Source organism: Rhipicephalus microplus, chromosome 4 (assembly GCF_043290135.1).
Source record: "Rhipicephalus microplus isolate Deutch F79 chromosome 4, USDA_Rmic, whole genome shotgun sequence".
NCBI classification, from domain to species: Eukaryota; Metazoa; Arthropoda; class Arachnida; order Ixodida; family Ixodidae; genus Rhipicephalus; species Rhipicephalus microplus.
Window position 1 is genome coordinate 129,596,302 of NC_134703.1, and position 17,912 is coordinate 129,614,213.

Consider the following 17,912-nt stretch of genomic DNA (forward strand, 5'->3'; position numbering starts at 1 on the left):
CGTGAGTGTACTGGCTTGTATTGTACTCGACCCGGTCATGTGACAACTACTGACTTGTATTGCTATTCGTGTGCTAAGTGTGAAAAACAAAAAAAAAAACTCACAGGAAGCTTGAGCTTTGTCTTCAAGAGTCGAACGCACGAAGTGATTAGACCCTGTTCACAACGGCTCCTCCTCAGAGCAAAGTGAAGGTCACCTCACTTCGCTCCTCCGTGGACACGTCAACCGTGGCACAAGGAAAAAGAACGTCTGTACACGCAACATTGACCGTTTGAAACTAGCCAAAAAGACCTACCCCAAGGACAGTTGTTAAGTGACCACTACGCCACAATTCTTGCTTCTGCAAATTGGCATAGTGCCCACTGTACGCGTCCGTAACGCAGCACGCGCATCGGCTCCCCAGCACATGCACTCCGTCAATGCTCTGTTGCGAATGCATGAGGTTACGTGTGTACGTGTGTGTATTTCTATTTGCCTTGCTGACGGAATATTACTGGTTTCCCAGCGATATACTGGTAAATATCGCATTTTTTTCGTTCATGCGCGTGGCGAACCTAAACATACGCGTGGAAGCTTGGAGCTTCGCTCCTCACTTCTTGAATCACCATTGAAGATTTGGTATCAGCTTGAAAGAGAAACAACAGACAAACGGAAGGGCTTATTCACCCTTATACATTGTGGAAATGCTAATCTTTTTTATATGAAGCCACGAAATTCTGTACACTGGGGAACACGCTGAAGCTATAAATAACATACGTATACATATGCATCTCAAGACTCTATGACGGTGCTGAGACCACACGATAAATCACTGGGTGGGCCGTTTCGCGATGTCACACTTTCCTTGGCGTCTATAGGAACAAAGGTATATAGCATAAGCGACCTGCACGTTCAAGCATGTCTCGTAAGCGCTCTTATCTCTCTGCAGTGCATGGATTAACCTTACCTTGGGTACAAGACGTATACGTTTACACTCTCCGACGCCACACATCGTCGCGACAAGCACAGCACGCACATGGAAACCTACTATGGGACATTCAAAGCGGCTTACGATCACGGTCACCCGTCTCACGTCCGACCGGGGTCAAAGTCGTCGCCGGCAGCAAACACCTCTGAACACTGACACAGCCACCGCACACTGATGCAGCACACAACGACGTAGCGCGGGTTCTGCCCGGACGAGGGCGCTGCTTCTGGGGAGTTTCTGTTCTTTATTTTTGTTCCTCTCGCGTTCGCAGACGGGGACCACCATCAGGCTGCACTCTCATGGTCGTCGTCTTCGTCCCATTCTTCGTGCTTCTCGAGCGTCCTTCGTCGTCTTTCTTTTTTTCTTTTCTCGGCAATTAGGCACGCGTGGAGAGCGGGTAGGTTCGGAGCAGCACTTCCCGCATGGGCCCTGGAAAGACACCCCGTCCTGGGAATCGGCCAGAAGGGGTGACTCCCAGGGGGGCCATGCAGCCCTTTCTCGTGAGGGGGGGGGGGACCCCCTTAAATGGGTCACTAAATGGCGAGACGAATGCGGACTTCTTTGTTGCCGCGAGCATCCAAGACGCCGCACAGGAAGGTCCTCCATCGAGCCAACGGTTTCAGCGAGCATCGCTTTCGGCTCGCTCTTCGGTTAATGGTTCCCAAAGACGAGTGCTGAGTCGCAAGACAATGGTCTTCGAGTGTCATAAGACCATCAGCGTGGGACCCCCTGCGAGAAAGAAAAACGGTCTCCGAGGCACCCATCGCGGCAGCGACCACCACCTGACTCGCCCCGGGTCGGCTGCTGCGCTATCTGCGTGCATGCGCGCGCCCGATGGCCACATGTGCGCTCGCTGGCACGCCTGTCCCTTTGTGGTCGGGGCAGCAGATATGAAAAATCGTCCCGCGACCGAGGGTGCCGTGGCGGCGTTTTACGGCTTTCGTCCCGTCCCATTGAGTTGAGGACAGTCGCATCGTCAGCCGAGCAGTCGTCGGGGGCCTCGAAAGAAGGAAGCGTAGGGGGTGCCGAAAACGTTCAGAAAGAGGCGCCCCTTTAGGACCGTTGTCACACTGCTCGGAGTGATGCGCGTCGCGTCGTTCTTTTCCGAGGGCGCGCTTTACTCGCGACACCTCGGCCGAAGAAGTTGGGACACAGAGGCAATAAATTAGAGACCCTCGGCTGTCAGCTTGCGGTTTGCTGTTCAAGGTGAGCGCTGCGGATCTTTCACGACGACATTTTTTTCCTCATTTCTTTTGTCAGGTGCGCTCTCGACCGTTTAACGCTCGCGACATCTTGCAGCGCTCATTCGGCGAACTTATCTCGGTCGCACTCGTGACTTTCCGTGCGGCCGTCCGTTTTCCTGGTTTTGGCTGCAAGCTTCTCGCCTGTTGGCTTCAAACAGCATGCCGAAGTGTTATCGTGCCAACTGTTGTTCGTTCCTACGAGCCGTGTCGCGGAAGTAGGCAAGTTCTCCCACCGTCTGCATTCATTTTCTACGTTCAGTTTTTATGTGCTCGAGTTTCGGAGTTCCGGTGATTGCTCATACAACATATCGTCACAGCTATACGATAAGCGTTGCTGCGATCAATGGCATATGCTTTGTACTTTGCCCGCCAGCGGTACGCGGTGCATCGACGCACACACAAAAGAAACCTGTGCTCTGATGCTCTCAAACCGTCATTCTCGCTTGTTCCCGCGTTTCGTGAGGAAGGTGCTTGGTGTATTTAAGGACGATGGAAATGTACACATGACTTGACACTGACACACAGACACACATTCAGTGCGCACGCGCGCGTACACTTTGCGAAGCGGGTTGCACACCACGATGTTACGTCGGGCGCGCACATGCTCCTCTCTTCAGCTGTAAACCACACTGTCCAGCATGGTCGCACCGAGCCCCTTGGAGTCCTGAAGCACACTAACTAGTTCGTTTCCAGGCTTTGGAACGAGGAGTCCGCCTTGAAGCTTGTTTTCTTTCTTGGCCTTCATACGCCGGTTCTGGAACCAGATCTTGATCTGGCGCTCGGTCAGGCCCAGGGCGTGCGCGATCTCTATCCTCCGGCGCCGCGTCAAGTAGCGGTTGAAGTGGAACTCCTTCTCCAGCTCCAGGGTCTGGTATCGGGTGTAAGTCTGCCGCGTCCGCTTGGGTCCTTGCGAGGAATCTGCGTACCGACGTGACACAAACGTGTTATTCCCTTTAGAATTACTGTCAGTTGGGCGTGTTGGTAAATGTTCATGATAAAACAAGCGCAAAAATACACACACTCAGAGAAGACACAGACAAGCGCTTACTAGCAACTGAAAATTTAATTTCGAAGCGAACACTAATAAATACATCACACGCATGTACGTCATTCCCGACTTCCCCTGTCATCACCAACAACGTGATATAACAAAATATGCACGCGACCACAACCCGAAACAAACACGTGTCAAGAACTAAGGAAAGAAAATGTAAAAAAAACAAAAACAAAAATGAAACAAATAAAAAACAGAAAAAACCAAAGAAACAAAAAAATCCCTGTCAGCGATGATTCCCGTGACTGCCAGCTGGTCAAACAACCACTTCGCAAGTTATATCAAGCCATGTACGTCTACAACTAGGTGTGTAACGTAACGTTACTAAGCATGTGTGAGATGATGATGATATAGTCAGATTATAATGGTGGCACTTCCTTCACTTATTCGCGGCGGGCTTCACTGTTACACAGGCAGCGAAATTAGCGAACGATTGAGCACAGGGCAGCGGTTTAGGCTTTCTTGGTTAGATTTTACGCGTTGCTAAGGTGTCAAGTACGTTCGGTGAAGGCGCCAGCAGACTATCTTTATTCATTGGGGAAATGCTTCGACATTAAGGAAACCTGACTGTGGCGCCAGAGATTTGAACCTGTTTAATAAACGTACGGGCTCTTACGACATAATTTCAAAATTAAGGTATATATGGCGACAAGGCTTGCCTAAAATTAGGTATCCCTATGCTTTTTCGTATGTATACAGTGTAATTATTTTGCGTAAGAACTTTTGTTATGTCCTCAACGGGATGTGCCCTTTTTTGTATTGAAACAGCATTTAAATATCGACACCATGGCAGAGCAAGTGTACGCTTTCTTTATTGAACTTCCTAGTACTACAGAATATCTATAGCTTGATGTGAGTAAGTGCGTAAGTATATAGGCACCAGTTAAGCTTGCATGCGTCAAGTCAAATCGTAGCTTATTCTTAATGTCTGTTTATTCATTGAGATTTAATGTCGTACAAATAAATAGCTGGAAGCAATATAGGTACTGATGTACCCAAAAAGACCGACACTACACAAATGGAACTAACACAACACACTGCAGGCTAAACTCCCTGCTCTGCTTCTCTGTCGGTTTCTGTTGCAGAGATAAACACACTTACGAATGTAAGTAAATACACCCTTTGAAGAGTATTGTTTGCAAAGTTTAAAGGTAACACTACCTTATTTATTTTAAGGAACCAGCACTCCCTTAAAATGTAACATAATCCATAGTGGGTAGGTTCTGTTGCAGAGATAAACACAATTACGTATTTAAGTAAATACACCCTAGCTTTGAACAGCATTGTTTGCAAAATTTAAAGGGAACACTACCTTATTGTTTTAACGAACCAGCACCCCCTTGAAATGTAACATAATCCATAGTAGGTAGGTTATCCTAAATGCCACATAGAAGTAGCACTTCATCACATGGGCGTCGGCAGTGGGGTGCAAAAAGGCACTCCCCCCCCCACCCCCACCACAAGCCTTACCAGCACTTGCCCTCACCCAAGCTACACCTGTGCTTTCCCCTTCCCCCCAGCACCGCGATGCATCCCCTCCCCCCAGAAATATCCTGCTGATGACCATGCTCTATCGAACATGTAATGGTGCACATGCTAATGAAGCCTTTCCGTTACTTACTGTGTCTGTGTTCTCTCTTTGCCTAACTTTCCCGGTGTGAAGTTCTTCATCCCCTTCCAGGGTAGCATACCGGTTATTCTAAACTAATATTTGAACATTTACTCTCTCCCCATTTGTTCCTCCTCTACAGATGCGTGAGCGTGTTGTCACTTGCTCTCTCTCGCCCTATATATATATATATATATATATATATATATATATATATATATATATATATATATATATATATATATATATATATATATATATATATATATATAGAGAGAGAGAGAGAGAGAGAGAGAGAGAGAGAGAGAGACGAGAGAAAATATATATATGGATAGAAGTAGATATAGACGTGTATGGGACGCATATACTCGGTACTTTCTTTAAGAGTTCATTTCATGGCAGGCTTTTTTTTTTTATTCTGCCATGCCGGGGTTAAACTGTGACTAGAAGTTGTGCGACACCGAAAGCCCTGCGAACAGTGACCATATTGGTGATTCCACAAAATTGAGTAGTAGTTGCAAAACATTAACACTAAGACAACCAGGCAAAGGGGTAAGAATGCAAAAGAAGTGCTGAAAAATCGCCATACGTGGTGCGATAAGACGTACAAGAAACACGGGCAAAAAATAATGGGTAGGCAGCTAAGTGTTGGGAGACGTATCGAATGAAGACATGCTTAATGTTAAAGCTGTGAGGTAAAATAAAGCGAACATTCGACTACGAACATTAGCCGTATTTTAACCAACGTTAGCTAACAGCCAGAGTTAGCACGTGATGGCTGCATATAGGAGCAAATACGACAATTGATCTATCTGAGAAATTTGACGTTGCTTTTTGCACAATGTGGGAGCAACAAGGTCATGAAGGCACTGTCTTCTCCGCATGTATAGTTATGGGAACTGTCAAACTTCAGTGTACGGTTATGATACTGCCCGGTGCGAATTCTAAGGCGTCTGTTTCATCTGTTTAGGTGTTTTGATATTGCGATAAGTCGGGGGAAACGGTTCTGCTTCGGCAGCGCGCCCCTCTGGATTCAGGCGTCGACGGTGTTGAGCCCCTCCCCTGCTCGGGCAACTCATTTAGTAGCAAGCACTGCTCCACCAGTCGCGTGGCTCATTCTTCAGAAGGAACTGGCTGAGGCTATTTTGTGTATATAGGTGCACGGTTTACGTTAAGAAGAGAACGCCGTGAGTAGCGTGACTGGCGCGGAATATTTCGTGCACCCCATTTCACATCAGCCGCCGCCGACGGAGAGTAGCACGACTGCATCGATAGATGGGACACCGTGGAAGGCAGGTCATGGGTGCGTTCCGCAACAGATGCACGCGCGACGGTGCGCAGTACGGTGGCGCCGCGGGCGGCAACCATGGCCCGTGGAACCTGCCGTCTCGCTACTGTCGTTCCCTCCTCCTTACGCTGTCATCGCAATCGCTGTCCCCAGAAAAGAGCGCATTAACATATATACGGTTGGCAACTGCGGACAAGCTATCTAAAGAAAACCTATCAACGCATGCAGTGAATGTTAAACGGTAAGTGGTGCAATCAGAACAAAAAACACCCTCACACACGACAACAACAAATGCTTAACCGGCCTTTTTCAAAGCCATTGATGCAGGTGCCGAAATGAGTGAGCGGCGGGTAGCAATGTCGCGTAATAAAGTGAAGAAGGCACCCCGGGTTTACATACATACTCGCGCCGCGGGAGCTCTCCAGAACATCCCCGATAGGTGGCGTGTGGAGTCGATAACTGCCTCGTGGGACACCGGTGCACAGCAATATACGTCTCACAGGTGCGGCTGCATGCATGCTGTGCTGAACGCCTTTTGGCGGTTATACGCGTCATTCAATATTGGCTTTGGCAGGCCAGTAGCTTTTTTCATCTGATGTGTATACAGGGAATTGTCCCAACTCTTGCTTGCCCAAGAAGCGTAACTTTTTAACGCCGCGGACAAAAAATTTGCGAGGCGCCGTAGTACCGGTCTAGAGGCAGCTTGTCTTCAACAGGCAGTTCTATAGGATGTGGTGCCACTGCCGATGCGCGCAGTAGTCGTGACTGCGGGCACGCGGACCCAGCGACACCTTTCGAACGGCGCCCCGACATCTCGCAAAATTTTGTCCGTGACTGCGTTGGTCAGTATCTTCTTCGCCTATAAAGTTTCATTGCATCTATAACTGAAATAATTGGGCTTATATATCTTGGACAGGGCAACAGAATTGATTGCCGTGAAGCTTTGATATTCGTGTTACCGATTTCGCACACAATTAACACGTCAAAGTGTCATCGCAAACTCTGCAAAACATTCATACGTCTTCTACATTAATCGCGCAAGTGGATATAAATTACAGAGCATCTCATCTTCTGAAATGTTCTTTCATGCCGAGTGAAAGTGTTCGAGATATATAGTCAAGAGAAAATTTAGTATTAAGAATCTATTTTTTTGCCTGAGGTATCTTTTCTTCATTCACCACGTAAAATAAGACGTGGTGTCTTGCATAATATCGCGAAAGCCCTTTTTTTTTCGAGCTGAAATTTATCGTACGTGTTGCTAACGAAATTGGTATTTTGTAAACGATGTCTTCAAGTACGGTTCGTAAACTTCTGCGAAAAATTTCTGCGCTCCAGGTATTTAAATTTTACCTTACATAAAAAAGGAACTCCGAAACGGCTGTTAAAAGACAGCTGTAAATTGTTTGCTCGAGCAGATTATCAAAACGAACCTGTAATATGCATATTACCAAAAATGTTTTAATTTAACAGCACAATATCTATAGTATAACTAATATATTAACTAATATATTATTTATGACACACAACGTAAGGCTAGTGTCAAATTCCAATTCGTAGAGTCAGTCGAGTATCCTTCTATCTCCAGGTGACACTCTGTTGTAAAATGACAGTATACCTTCGCGCAAAATAAAAAAAAATGGAAGGTCATTTCAGAAACCAAGAATGAGTTTTACAAAATAATAATATTAATTGTCAACTTTCAGTCATGTAGCAAATGAAATCAAGTAAAATAATGGATCGCGCAGAACGCACATCAGAATGTATCTTTAACCTTCAATTGTCTGTCGAGCACTGAAAAAATTGATTGTGAATGTCTACCGACCGTTGGCAACCTGTGTCAATATAAAACGAGCTTATAGAGTCAGAATACTTCGGAATATTTGGTGTGACACCAAGTTAAATTCATCAAAGAGCACAAAAAAAAAAAAACGGGGGAAAAATTGGTGAATGTCAATATGTGAATGCTGACACGTCCGACACATGGCTTACCTGAGTACGACTTCATCCATGGGTAGAAGTTGTCCGTCTTGCTCGGAGACTGCGCGTTCGTGGGAGACCCCTGGCGCTCGTTCCCGGAAACCGGCTCCGCGCTGCCAGCGCTCCCGGCGTAGCTCTCGGGAGTGCCGGGACCGTTGCCTTCGGGCTGCGATCCCGCGCCGTTGCTACCGGGAGTCGCCGCCACTGGACTCGAAGCGGCCGAACTCTGGCCCGGGAACTGCGTGGTCTGCTGCTGAGGCTGTTGTTGCTGCGGCTTGACGATGGCAGCGAAGGGAGAGACGGTGCTCGTCGGCTTGCCGTACTCCTTCGAGGCGACCGCCGCCGACGTCGGGGCCACGTGGGCGTGCGTCTCGGGAGGAGGCCTGGCAGGAACAGCGGCCGAGTAGTACGGAGCCACGTTTGGGGGCTCGTAGCACGCCGCCCCGGGTTGCTGCTGCTGCGGCAGCATGTTGTGATGGTGGTGAGAAGGCGGCAAACCCAGGGATTGGTGGTGAGCGTGCTGCGGATGGCCATGGTGGTGATGGTGGGGATGGGACGGCGACATCGGGTGCTGGTGGGCATCGTATCCGAGTCCCTTGGGAGCCGCGTCGAAGCGGCCCGAGTACGGGTAGCGGCCGCCGGAGCCGAAGGTCGCCGATGCCGCTGCGGCGGCGGCAGCTGCGGCCGCAGCCGCCGCGTACTGGTGGTGGTGGGCTCCGGGTGTGTCGACGTAACCTGCCGGCGCGCCCGAGTACTTGGACGGGGCGTAGAGGTGCGGGTCCTGGGCGCCGGTGGGCCAGCCTGTCGCGCCCGGGCTCAGGTTGCCGAAGTACGAGGTCATGACGAACCGCTGCCGATCGGAGGAGTCGAGGCCGTCAGCATTGCGCGGCCCGTCACGGCGCGCCTTCTCGACTTGCCACGGGGCACCGCCGTCCCGGAGAGGAGGGCGCGGACCCACGCGGACCGGACACTGGGGAAACAATAGTGAGGGAGCAGGCTCTAAGGTACCCGTCGGCCCGGCGGTGGCAAATTAGCGCGCCGCCGCTGTAATCACAGGTAGCCCGTCACGTGACCTGGCCTCGGACGGCCAATGGGCGCCCTGTCCGAAGGAGTCGCTCGTGCGTCAAGCCTGCCAGCCGCATAACCTGGCAGCTGAAATGCTTATGATGAGATATGGATTAGACGTCGGAAGAGAGACCCCCTCACGTGTCCATTACGATGGGTGGGGGGAGCCTGTGGGCTTCTTTCTCTTGCCTTTGCTTTCCTCCTCGGCTGCCGTGCGGCCGGCTCACGTTTCGGGGCCCAGGAGAGAAGAATACAGACACCTTGGGCGCGCGGGCAGCCGCCGACCAATCAGCGCGCGCGACGCTGACCAGCGGGCAGGCCGTCGCGCGGCGCTCATGCCAACCGGACCGAGGGCCACTGATTTGTGGCTCGCGATCACGTCAGCTAGACGGCCTGCTGATGGCCATTCTGACGAGAGCTTGCCTGCCCAGGCGAGACGGACAACTCCATTTTCTCCTCTCAGTGTTTATGTGCTCCGCTGCCAAAGTTACGGAACTGGCTCGAAATACTGGTTTCGCAATTGCCACTGTTTTTCTTCGTATTTAAGAAAAAAAAAACAATTCCGCACAGCAAAGCGTTCGTACTTTAGCATTTTGAAACATGGCGGTCTCGACATCGCTAGGAACGTCGCCTTCCATGTACTAGATTTCGAAGACTTCACAACGGCATAGCGGTTCCCTGTCAATAACCATAATGGGAAACGAGCAAAACCTGGCGTGCCTCGCTTGGTAGCACGTGCTAAAATAACGCTTGTAAGAGCGCTGTCTGATTAGCACCGATCATAGTGCTTAGATTTTACGAAATATTACTCCTTCGGTGATCTCTTTTCGTCGGTTTGTTCGTCTGCGAGTTCAAGGTATGAAACTTCATATCCTACATGATAAAAGTAGCCCTACGTTTGAAGTTGAAAAGCACGCTGAAACGCGTGATCTAGCCTGAGACGCTGCAAAGGGAGTGGTGCTCTAACGACTCTATACACGAAGAAGTAAGAAAAAAGTCGGCAATTGAGTCGGGAGAGCGGCTTTCCCAACGCTATATAGGCGACGTGTTGCGAAGAGAGCGGACGGGAATCGCCTCTCCCGTCTAACGTATTGGGTTACGTCTGTTATGCGCTCAATACATCACGGCCGGAAACACCTTCCGCGCTGGTGTCCGGTTACTCGCGTAATCGTTTACCACTCGCGCGAAAATTGCTTCGTTGCACCTTTTGCAGACGGGCTTCAGGTATATGGGGGCACGTGACCGTTATTCAGGCGAAGCTGCGGACTGCTCTTTTATGAAGGCCGCTCTCGCTTTCTGTATTTGTTGAGCTGTTAACCGGTTATGTTGCTGATAATGAGAAAGGCAGCGTGTGCATCCCGCTGCCTCTTTGAACAACTTTACACGAGCGCTACTCCTTGCAAATTTTAGTTTACACCAGCAAAGCTTCACTTTGCGAGGCTGCATTGAGCCTGTATATAATTTATTCATTTATTTAGAGGTATATCCTTTCTTTTGGAATTCCTCGTTTCTCACCAATAAACAAACAAACAAAAAGAAGCCGATATCAAAACTCAAAGAGCCGGGTTTTTTTCCTCGTTCTAAATTATACGAACAATACAAATGACACTAATTGGTCATTATAAACGCGAAACGCGTGGCCTACGACCCATACTTGATTCGTCACCTTTAAAAACGTTGTGACAGTTCTGACTAACCCTGGCTTAAGAGGATGCGTGCTATGCAGTATTAGCTTCGTCTACACGATTATCCGGTATAGTATATATGCTTCACTGGGTCAGCCTATGTATACTTCTTCTACGGTGAAGAGCAGTGCGGCTCAAAGAAAAAAGTCATCTGCATACTCACGAGTCGTCAGCGTCGACGGCAGAATGGCATCCGTTTCGACGCAGTCTCCCTTCTGCGTCCCGGCGAGCCCGAGCTATAATACCTGGCCGACGCAGCCCGTCGCCCGAGCCAAAGTGGCGCGTGATGCGAGCCAACTCTTCCGAGGAGGCCCTTTGCCACTCCCGACACGGCAGCCACCGGGGGATTCACATGGGCCACCAGGACCCGGGCTCTAAATTTAGCGCCGAACGACGACAGATGTGTGGGTCGCTCCCTGCTCGCATTTTCTTCATTTCCAAAGCGTTTGTGTCGCCGTTTGAGTGCCGCCGCTCACTCGCGACCGAACGAACCCGGTGTCCGACTCCTCCTTTCCCTCGTCAAACCTGAAAAGCTAACAGCGAGGCATCAACGAGGCGCACGCGAACGGTTTCTGCCCGGGAGCTCCGCACGCACAGTCACTCACGCACGCACTCACGCGCCGTTCACATACAGCCAAACACCGCTCGAAGGAGCGACCCGGAGTTCAGCCAATGACCGAGGACCGCCGCCGCAACCCGCGCACAATCGGTCAGCGGAAGAGGTGACCGGTCACTGGCGTTTTTTCTTTCCGTTTTTCTCGCCTCCCCCGACACACCGAGCAGGAGCTGCCTCGGCGTACACGCACGCACAATAATCACACTCCCTGGGCACACATCTAGCGCGGCAGGGGGTTCTCCGACGTGGCTGCTGCGATTGTTGCCCGCGCCGCGGCTTCCGGCCGGTGCGCCCTCCGCGAAAATCCCCAGGGGGTCCACCGCCGATCGCCGCTCTGGCCGTCCCGTCCGGGGCGCTGCGTCCGTCACTCCGTCATAGGTGTCCTCCAGCCGTACGACGACGGCGTAGCCTGGCGCGACTCCTGCGCCGTCGTTGACGAGATGCTGGGGGGAGCGCGATGAAGAAGAGGAACGAAGGCGATAATCCAAAGGGGCACGACGGACAATTCGAAGTCGACAGGGCCGACTCCGAGCGCCGGTCCCTCCTGCGGTCAGGCCGACGTCGGCGCGAGTGTCTGGCTGACGGACGACCCTGGCGGGGACTTGCGGAGCGTTCCCGCGTTTACGTAAGTCACCCGAGAGTGACCTGGGGCTGGCGGCGGCGTCGGCAACCAAGTGCGATGTATGTTTTCGTTTTGCGGCCCTCGGCGGGCGTATAATATCGCCGACTAGGTGCGGGGGACGGCCCAGGTGAGGGAGGGCGAAGGGACGGCCGGGGAGGGCGATGCCGACCCCCTTGCGGCGCTGGTCCGCCTCGCACGTTCATTTCGATGCGCCGTGCCTTTCTTTCCTACCCCCCCTCTCGCGGACATCAAGAGCCCGCGCCGTGGAACAGGAAAGCAGCCTCACGAAGGTCCCCGAGCGGACGCTCATTGGCCGGCGGCCTCTGCATTCGCCGCTCTTGTTTTCCTTGCCCGTCGGCTTCCCAGGCTGCTACACCGTCCCACCTGTGTCTGCATGCATGCCCGGATCGTCGTCTGCCAGCCGCCGCCGTGAACGTGCGTGCGTGCGCGCATGAAGCCGCCGCCGTATACAACGTGGTGCCCCCTTCGCGAGCGCCATGCACGCCACGCCATCGCGCAAATATCTCGAAACGGGACGGCGCCACTGAATGCTGAAGCGCCCGGGATTTCCCCGTTCGAACGAGGTTGCCACCCTTTGTAGGCTCCAGGAGGGTGCTTTTTCGAGTCCAAAAGAAGCAATCACGAACAGGAAGCGCTCCGGGTTTGGCATGTCAGTGATAAATTTTGCCTGAAATGTTTTGGGTAAACTTGTAGTTTTGCCACTGCGGCTGCACAAGAAGCGAGCGAACATCATTCAACAATAAGTTTCATTCGATTTAGGAAAATCCAAACTATACGATTATTTACATCCTTGGCTGCGATTTAAATGAAAGTAACCAATAAAAAACAATTTATAAGAAAGTCTACATTCTGGATGGCTGCTTTGTCCTAGACGCTGCCTAAGATGTGTGAAACGTGAATGGTGAATCAGGGCATAACACAAAAATTATCTACATAAGCGTACATTGCATCTATAGGGTTGCTGCACATACCTCGAAGTCATCCACACAATTATAGGAAACTGGATGGTGTTTCCTTCATTCACTTTGGGACTTGCTTCCTCAATGTTACGATCCATAACCATCAATGTCGTTTATTTAAAGGCACCGTCACTGCAAGAAGCGGGCAAATGGATTTGGGCACCAAATCGTACCAACCCGGTGTGTATAGTTCTTGCGGAAGATGATATTTGTAATGACTGTTGTCTCCTTTTATTTTCCTTTGCGAATTTCCTATCACTCACTGTACAATTACAGCGCTATCAGACAAACGTTCCAATTCTCGCCCCTGCTCGTAAATATGTTGCAGGGTCATTGAACCATTGGTATCGAATGACTGAAATATTTCTTTTCATCGAGATCGCCCCGATGCTCGGCCCAGTAAGCGAAAGCATACCGCAGATGTTATCTCAGTGCGCACAAAGTAAAATAGTTAACTGCTCCAAAGACGTCCTCGTATACCAAGTCGTAACTTTCCTCCGTCCCCATCGGAGGGAACCAAGTGCATGGCACGCGTCTCCTGTCCACGGTACTCAACAACCTCGGTAAAGTAGCTTCCCTCTGTGGGCGAGCCCACGACATTTATGGCCGTGCTAACATATGTGGCCTGGTGACTTCGCGGTTAACAAGTGTGTCAGCCGAGTTTTATGCGCCCCGAGATAAAGGGAGCGACAAAGTGCACTCGGCTTCAGAGAGGCCGACAAAGGCTAGAGGCCAATTGGCTTTCTAACACCTCCCCTCCCCCTTTTCCATTTCTTTTTTTCTTTCTTCGAGCTAAGCAACCTCAGTGCAAGACGACGACAAACGGGCTGATTTCTTGCCTCAAGTGCAGCAATGGCTATAGCACCTCCCCGTAGCGCTTGCGAGAAAAGGAGAGACGAGGAGAGAACTTGGTGTACATTGCGGGGGTCCGCCGCGCGGTTCCGTAATATATGGCTGCGCGGCGCAAGGTCTCTTAAGCTCACTTTACCTCGCAACATTCGAGCCGTTTAGGAGGGGGAGAGACACTCCGAGTCTCGCCGCGAGTGCGCGGGACCCTGCGCAGAAGCCTCTACCCAGACCGTAGCCGAGGGCGGGAGTCGTGGAGCTGAAAGACATAAAGAGAGAGAAGCAAAGAAACAGCAATTGGTTACTATAGCGCGAGGAAGCAAATGGCCGAAAACGCCGGAGGCGATAAGCTTTGTGCGTGTGTCCCGCCTTGGACTCCCGGAGCGCGCGACGCAATGCTTTAGCGAAGCTTGCCTCCGAGAGGGTCGTCTGAAAGAGGGGAGGCTCTTAGCGCACAGCGCGATAGCTCGTAAAACGGCTACAAATCGGTACTCGCAGTATATGGTCGCATGTGTGTTGGTGGGTAAATAAATTTCGGGCGCGCCCCTCCCCGCCACCGCGCGCGGCAGCGAGAGCCCTCGGACCGCAATTTATGGGCCGCAGTAAAATTCGACTCCCCGTCGGCACTTGTGGACAGGTGGGTGCGAGAAGTATAAAGTAAAGTAGAGAACGTCGCTTCGTTATCGCCGAGTCCCGTTCCTTGTAAGCACTTACACCTCTCAGCCCCTTCGTCCCCCCCCCCCCTTTTCTATATTTTTTGTGACGCCTTCTTTTCTTGGCGTAATGCTTACACATGGGCGTGTATATTACAGGAGGGGTCGGCTACTGGGCATTTTACACACACCCCTCTCCTTACTGAGCACGCGTTTGGGGCTAATAAACGTCTGTCGTGGGAAAGTGCCTGTATACGCCTGCGTAGTCCACCTCACGGGAATATTGGAGCGACGAATCGGCTTTGCCATTGCTTCTTTAAAAAAACGACCATCGCCTGCGCCTTCCGTTTCTCCAGTGCGCATTTAACGCTGTTGTGGGTACGTGCTCATCGGCTCTTGTCAGCTTACATTTACTGCACCCTTTTGATAATTTAGTCAAGTTCCCCGTTTTGTGGTTGTTATTTGTTTTCCCTTACTATTCTTAGGTCTCTTCGAAAGATGTACTTTTGGTTTGTGGTATCTTGTCAGTTTGTGGCTCGCTACCTCATATTGGAATCAGCCAAGACTGACGCTTTTTTTTTTTGTAAGCGTTATCATTTCTATGAGTTTTTCTTTTTCTTTCTTCACTGACCACACGTTTGTATGGGTCTGTGAGACTGTTATACAGCGATTCAGGTTATGCCAGACAATCAAGGGTGAACTCAAAAGCGGTATAATTGTTGTCAGAATTCCTTCGCTTTGTTATCACATCTAGCAGACGTCATCATTGCCGATGAGTGGAAGACATGCTTTACGACCGAGAGCTCGCAGTGTGTTCGTGGAACTGCTGACTGCCGTGACTCCCGTGCAGGCTATTCCTACGTGCTCAATTACGGACTGCGATTTCGGTCGCGCATATATATAGCTCTAACCATTCGAATGGTCGTTCGGAATGTTTCAAATGGCGCGGAAGCAAATATCGTCGACACTTCTCTGATTACCATCGATCATCGGCAGCAGCCACTGTGTCCCGCGCCAATCGTCACGTATCTGGTGTGCTGTCACGTGGGACCTGTCCTCGCCACTTCCCCTCCGGGTGTTCTCACTTTCATTGTGTACGGCCTACCGAAAAATCGCAAGAAAGAAAAGCACGTGCATACACGTACTTACTTATAGTACAGAGCATCATAAGCAGCAGCGCGGAAGCATTTTGGGGCGCGACCAAGTTTGCGACAACAGGGGCAAAATTATTGGACGACGGCCGCTGGCCAATGGGAGACTGTGTTTCCACACGGCGCCCATGGGAACGGAACGGCCGAACCAAAGCCAAGATATACAAAGCATTGCAAAATAATAAAAATGCAAAAAAAAGCAAACGATCGGCGACCAGATTTGGCTGGTGCATAGCGTCACCCTCGCCCGTAGGCCGGTGCGAGGGCTATGTACCACCTTGGCCCGTTCGGGAGGACCCGCTCCTCGTTTTATACCTGGACGCCACTGGCGCCAAGTTCGCTTCGCTCTTGTCTCTAGGCTTTCCTTCTCTCCGAGCCATTAAGTGCCATCTCGTAAGCTGGCGGCCTCTACGGACGCTATTCGGAGCTACAGGAGCCTCCATACGTCAGAATCACTCAGGCGAAGCTTGCGGAACACGACCCAGCCTTTTTCGTGTGTATGCGTGGCTTCGGAATGCTTCCGTGCATGAAACATTTCATGATCGCTACACGAATAACTTTTTGACGTGAAAACTCGCTTACTTCGGCTTCGTACGCGAAAAAGCCGCAGTCAGCGATCGTAGAGAAGTGCTCCATCTAAGGTGTGCATATTACGCGTGTGTTTGTATGGGTCGTTTTACCGTAACTAGTGTTCTCTCGGTGGCGGGCTTGTTTTGTGATCAGCCGTTTCTGATGTGGCTATTAGATGCATCGCAGTGACTCATGATATCACATCGTCAGGTTTAATTTTTTTTCTCCTGGATATGAACGCCAGACCGTGATTAAGTGGCTCTAGCGTTGGACTACGGATCACGTACATCAAGGTCCAATACCCGGCAAGGAGGGACGAAACAGTAAGGAGGCAGCGTTGCGCAATGAGACAACTACAAAGACATTTACAGAGCCAGACTTATTTCTCCCAGGCACAGACGAAAGAATGGTATGGCAAAATATATGAATACTATTTGCGAGGCACGCAAGAAAGAAATATGCACACTTGAGTATATGCTGTGGAACTCTATATCGGTCACTTGGCCTTGGCATTTCCCGAGAACAGTTTGCAGGGATGATCAAGTCCCTAGACCACATCCCCCAAGTTCTGGCCCCACTACACCCATGAGAGGGCTATAGGAGGCTTGACTTCCCGGTAGCGACGTGGGATTAGCCAAGCAGGTGGCAGCACCGTGTACATAGTCTAAACAACGTTATGTCCATTCATTTATCTTTTAAGTAACATCGCTCACGCACAGTGGCGTGCGTGTGTGATGACTGCCGCCCCCCCCCGTCATGATTGCCCCCCCCCCCCCCGGAATCAAAAAGGTGTCCCTCCAAAAAAAATTCTATCTATATACGCCCCTGGACACGCACCCGCCGAGCTTCGTTTTCTCCCAGCTTTTCTGCGAGGGCAATTGGACTCCCGAGGTAATCGTCACTGACCTCTGATCGAAGTATACTTCCTCTCGCATGGCCTCTCATCAAAGTACTTCCTAACTCATAGCCATTTGAGACAGCATGAAGGCTTGATATATTACACTCTTAAAAAAAAAGTAGTGCTACTTGCTACTTTTGGGTAGTAACAGTTTGTCACATATGTTACAACCCTGTTAGTAACGGGAGTTAGTAACGGCAAGCGTAGTCACTGTTACTACTCTTGCCGTTCCTAGCAGCAGCTAGTAAAAGCAAGGGTAGGAATCCTTACTACCGTTGCTGTTACTAACAGCAGGTAGCAACAACAAGGGTAGTAACTGTTACTGGCCTTGCCATTACTACTTCCTGTTAGTAACGGCATATGTAGCAATAGTTACTACTACTCCCATTACTATAATATGGTTGTAACATATGTGACAAGCCGTTGCTACCCAAAAGTAGCAAGTTCCACTACCTTCTTCCAAAGTTACGAAGCTAATATGTTAGTAATCGATGCTACGTTCTTACTAGCTACGGCTGGTATGGAGGTACGACAGACTCTTCGAATACACAATTGTGTGCACACCAGGTTAGTTGAATTGATTATTCTGATGGCCATATTTTACCGAGAACATTGTAGCTGTAATGAATGCGACGAAAATGCGGGTATATATACCAATAATATAGATATGCACTATACATATAAAAT

General features: G+C 50.4%; 1 protein-coding gene across 2 annotated transcripts; it reads right to left on the reverse strand.

The window, feature by feature from the left end:
- Nucleotides 1-675: 675 nt before the first annotated feature.
- Nucleotides 676-12,198, reverse strand: LOC142761749 (uncharacterized). 2 transcript variants are annotated; one of them, XM_075893654.1, is made up of 3 exons: nucleotides 11,053-12,198; nucleotides 8,152-9,109; nucleotides 676-3,129 (listed from the first exon to the last, which is right to left on the reverse strand). In XM_075893654.1, the coding sequence occupies exons 2-3, from the start codon at nucleotides 8,978-8,980 to the stop codon at nucleotides 2,825-2,827; spliced, it is 1,134 nt and encodes a 377-aa protein (XP_075749769.1). In that variant the 5' UTR covers nucleotides 8,981-9,109; nucleotides 11,053-12,198; the 3' UTR covers nucleotides 676-2,824. The 2 variants fall into 2 exon arrangements, with proteins under 2 accessions (XP_075749769.1, XP_075749770.1); XM_075893655.1 differs by lacking the exon at nucleotides 11,053-12,198 and having other exon boundaries at nucleotides 8,152-10,677.
- Nucleotides 12,199-17,912: the final 5,714 nt, after the last annotated feature.

Bases quoted from the DNA above. Each gene is read 5' to 3' on its own strand.
- LOC142761749 (XM_075893654.1), bottom strand. From the start codon at position 8,980: ATGACCTCGTACTTCGGCAACCTGAGCCCGGGCGCGACAGGCTGGCCC. The intron at 3,130-8,151 runs GTAAGCCATGTG...GTCGGTACGCAG, and splicing joins ATGGATGAAGTCGTACTCAG to ATTCCTCGCAAGGACCCAAG.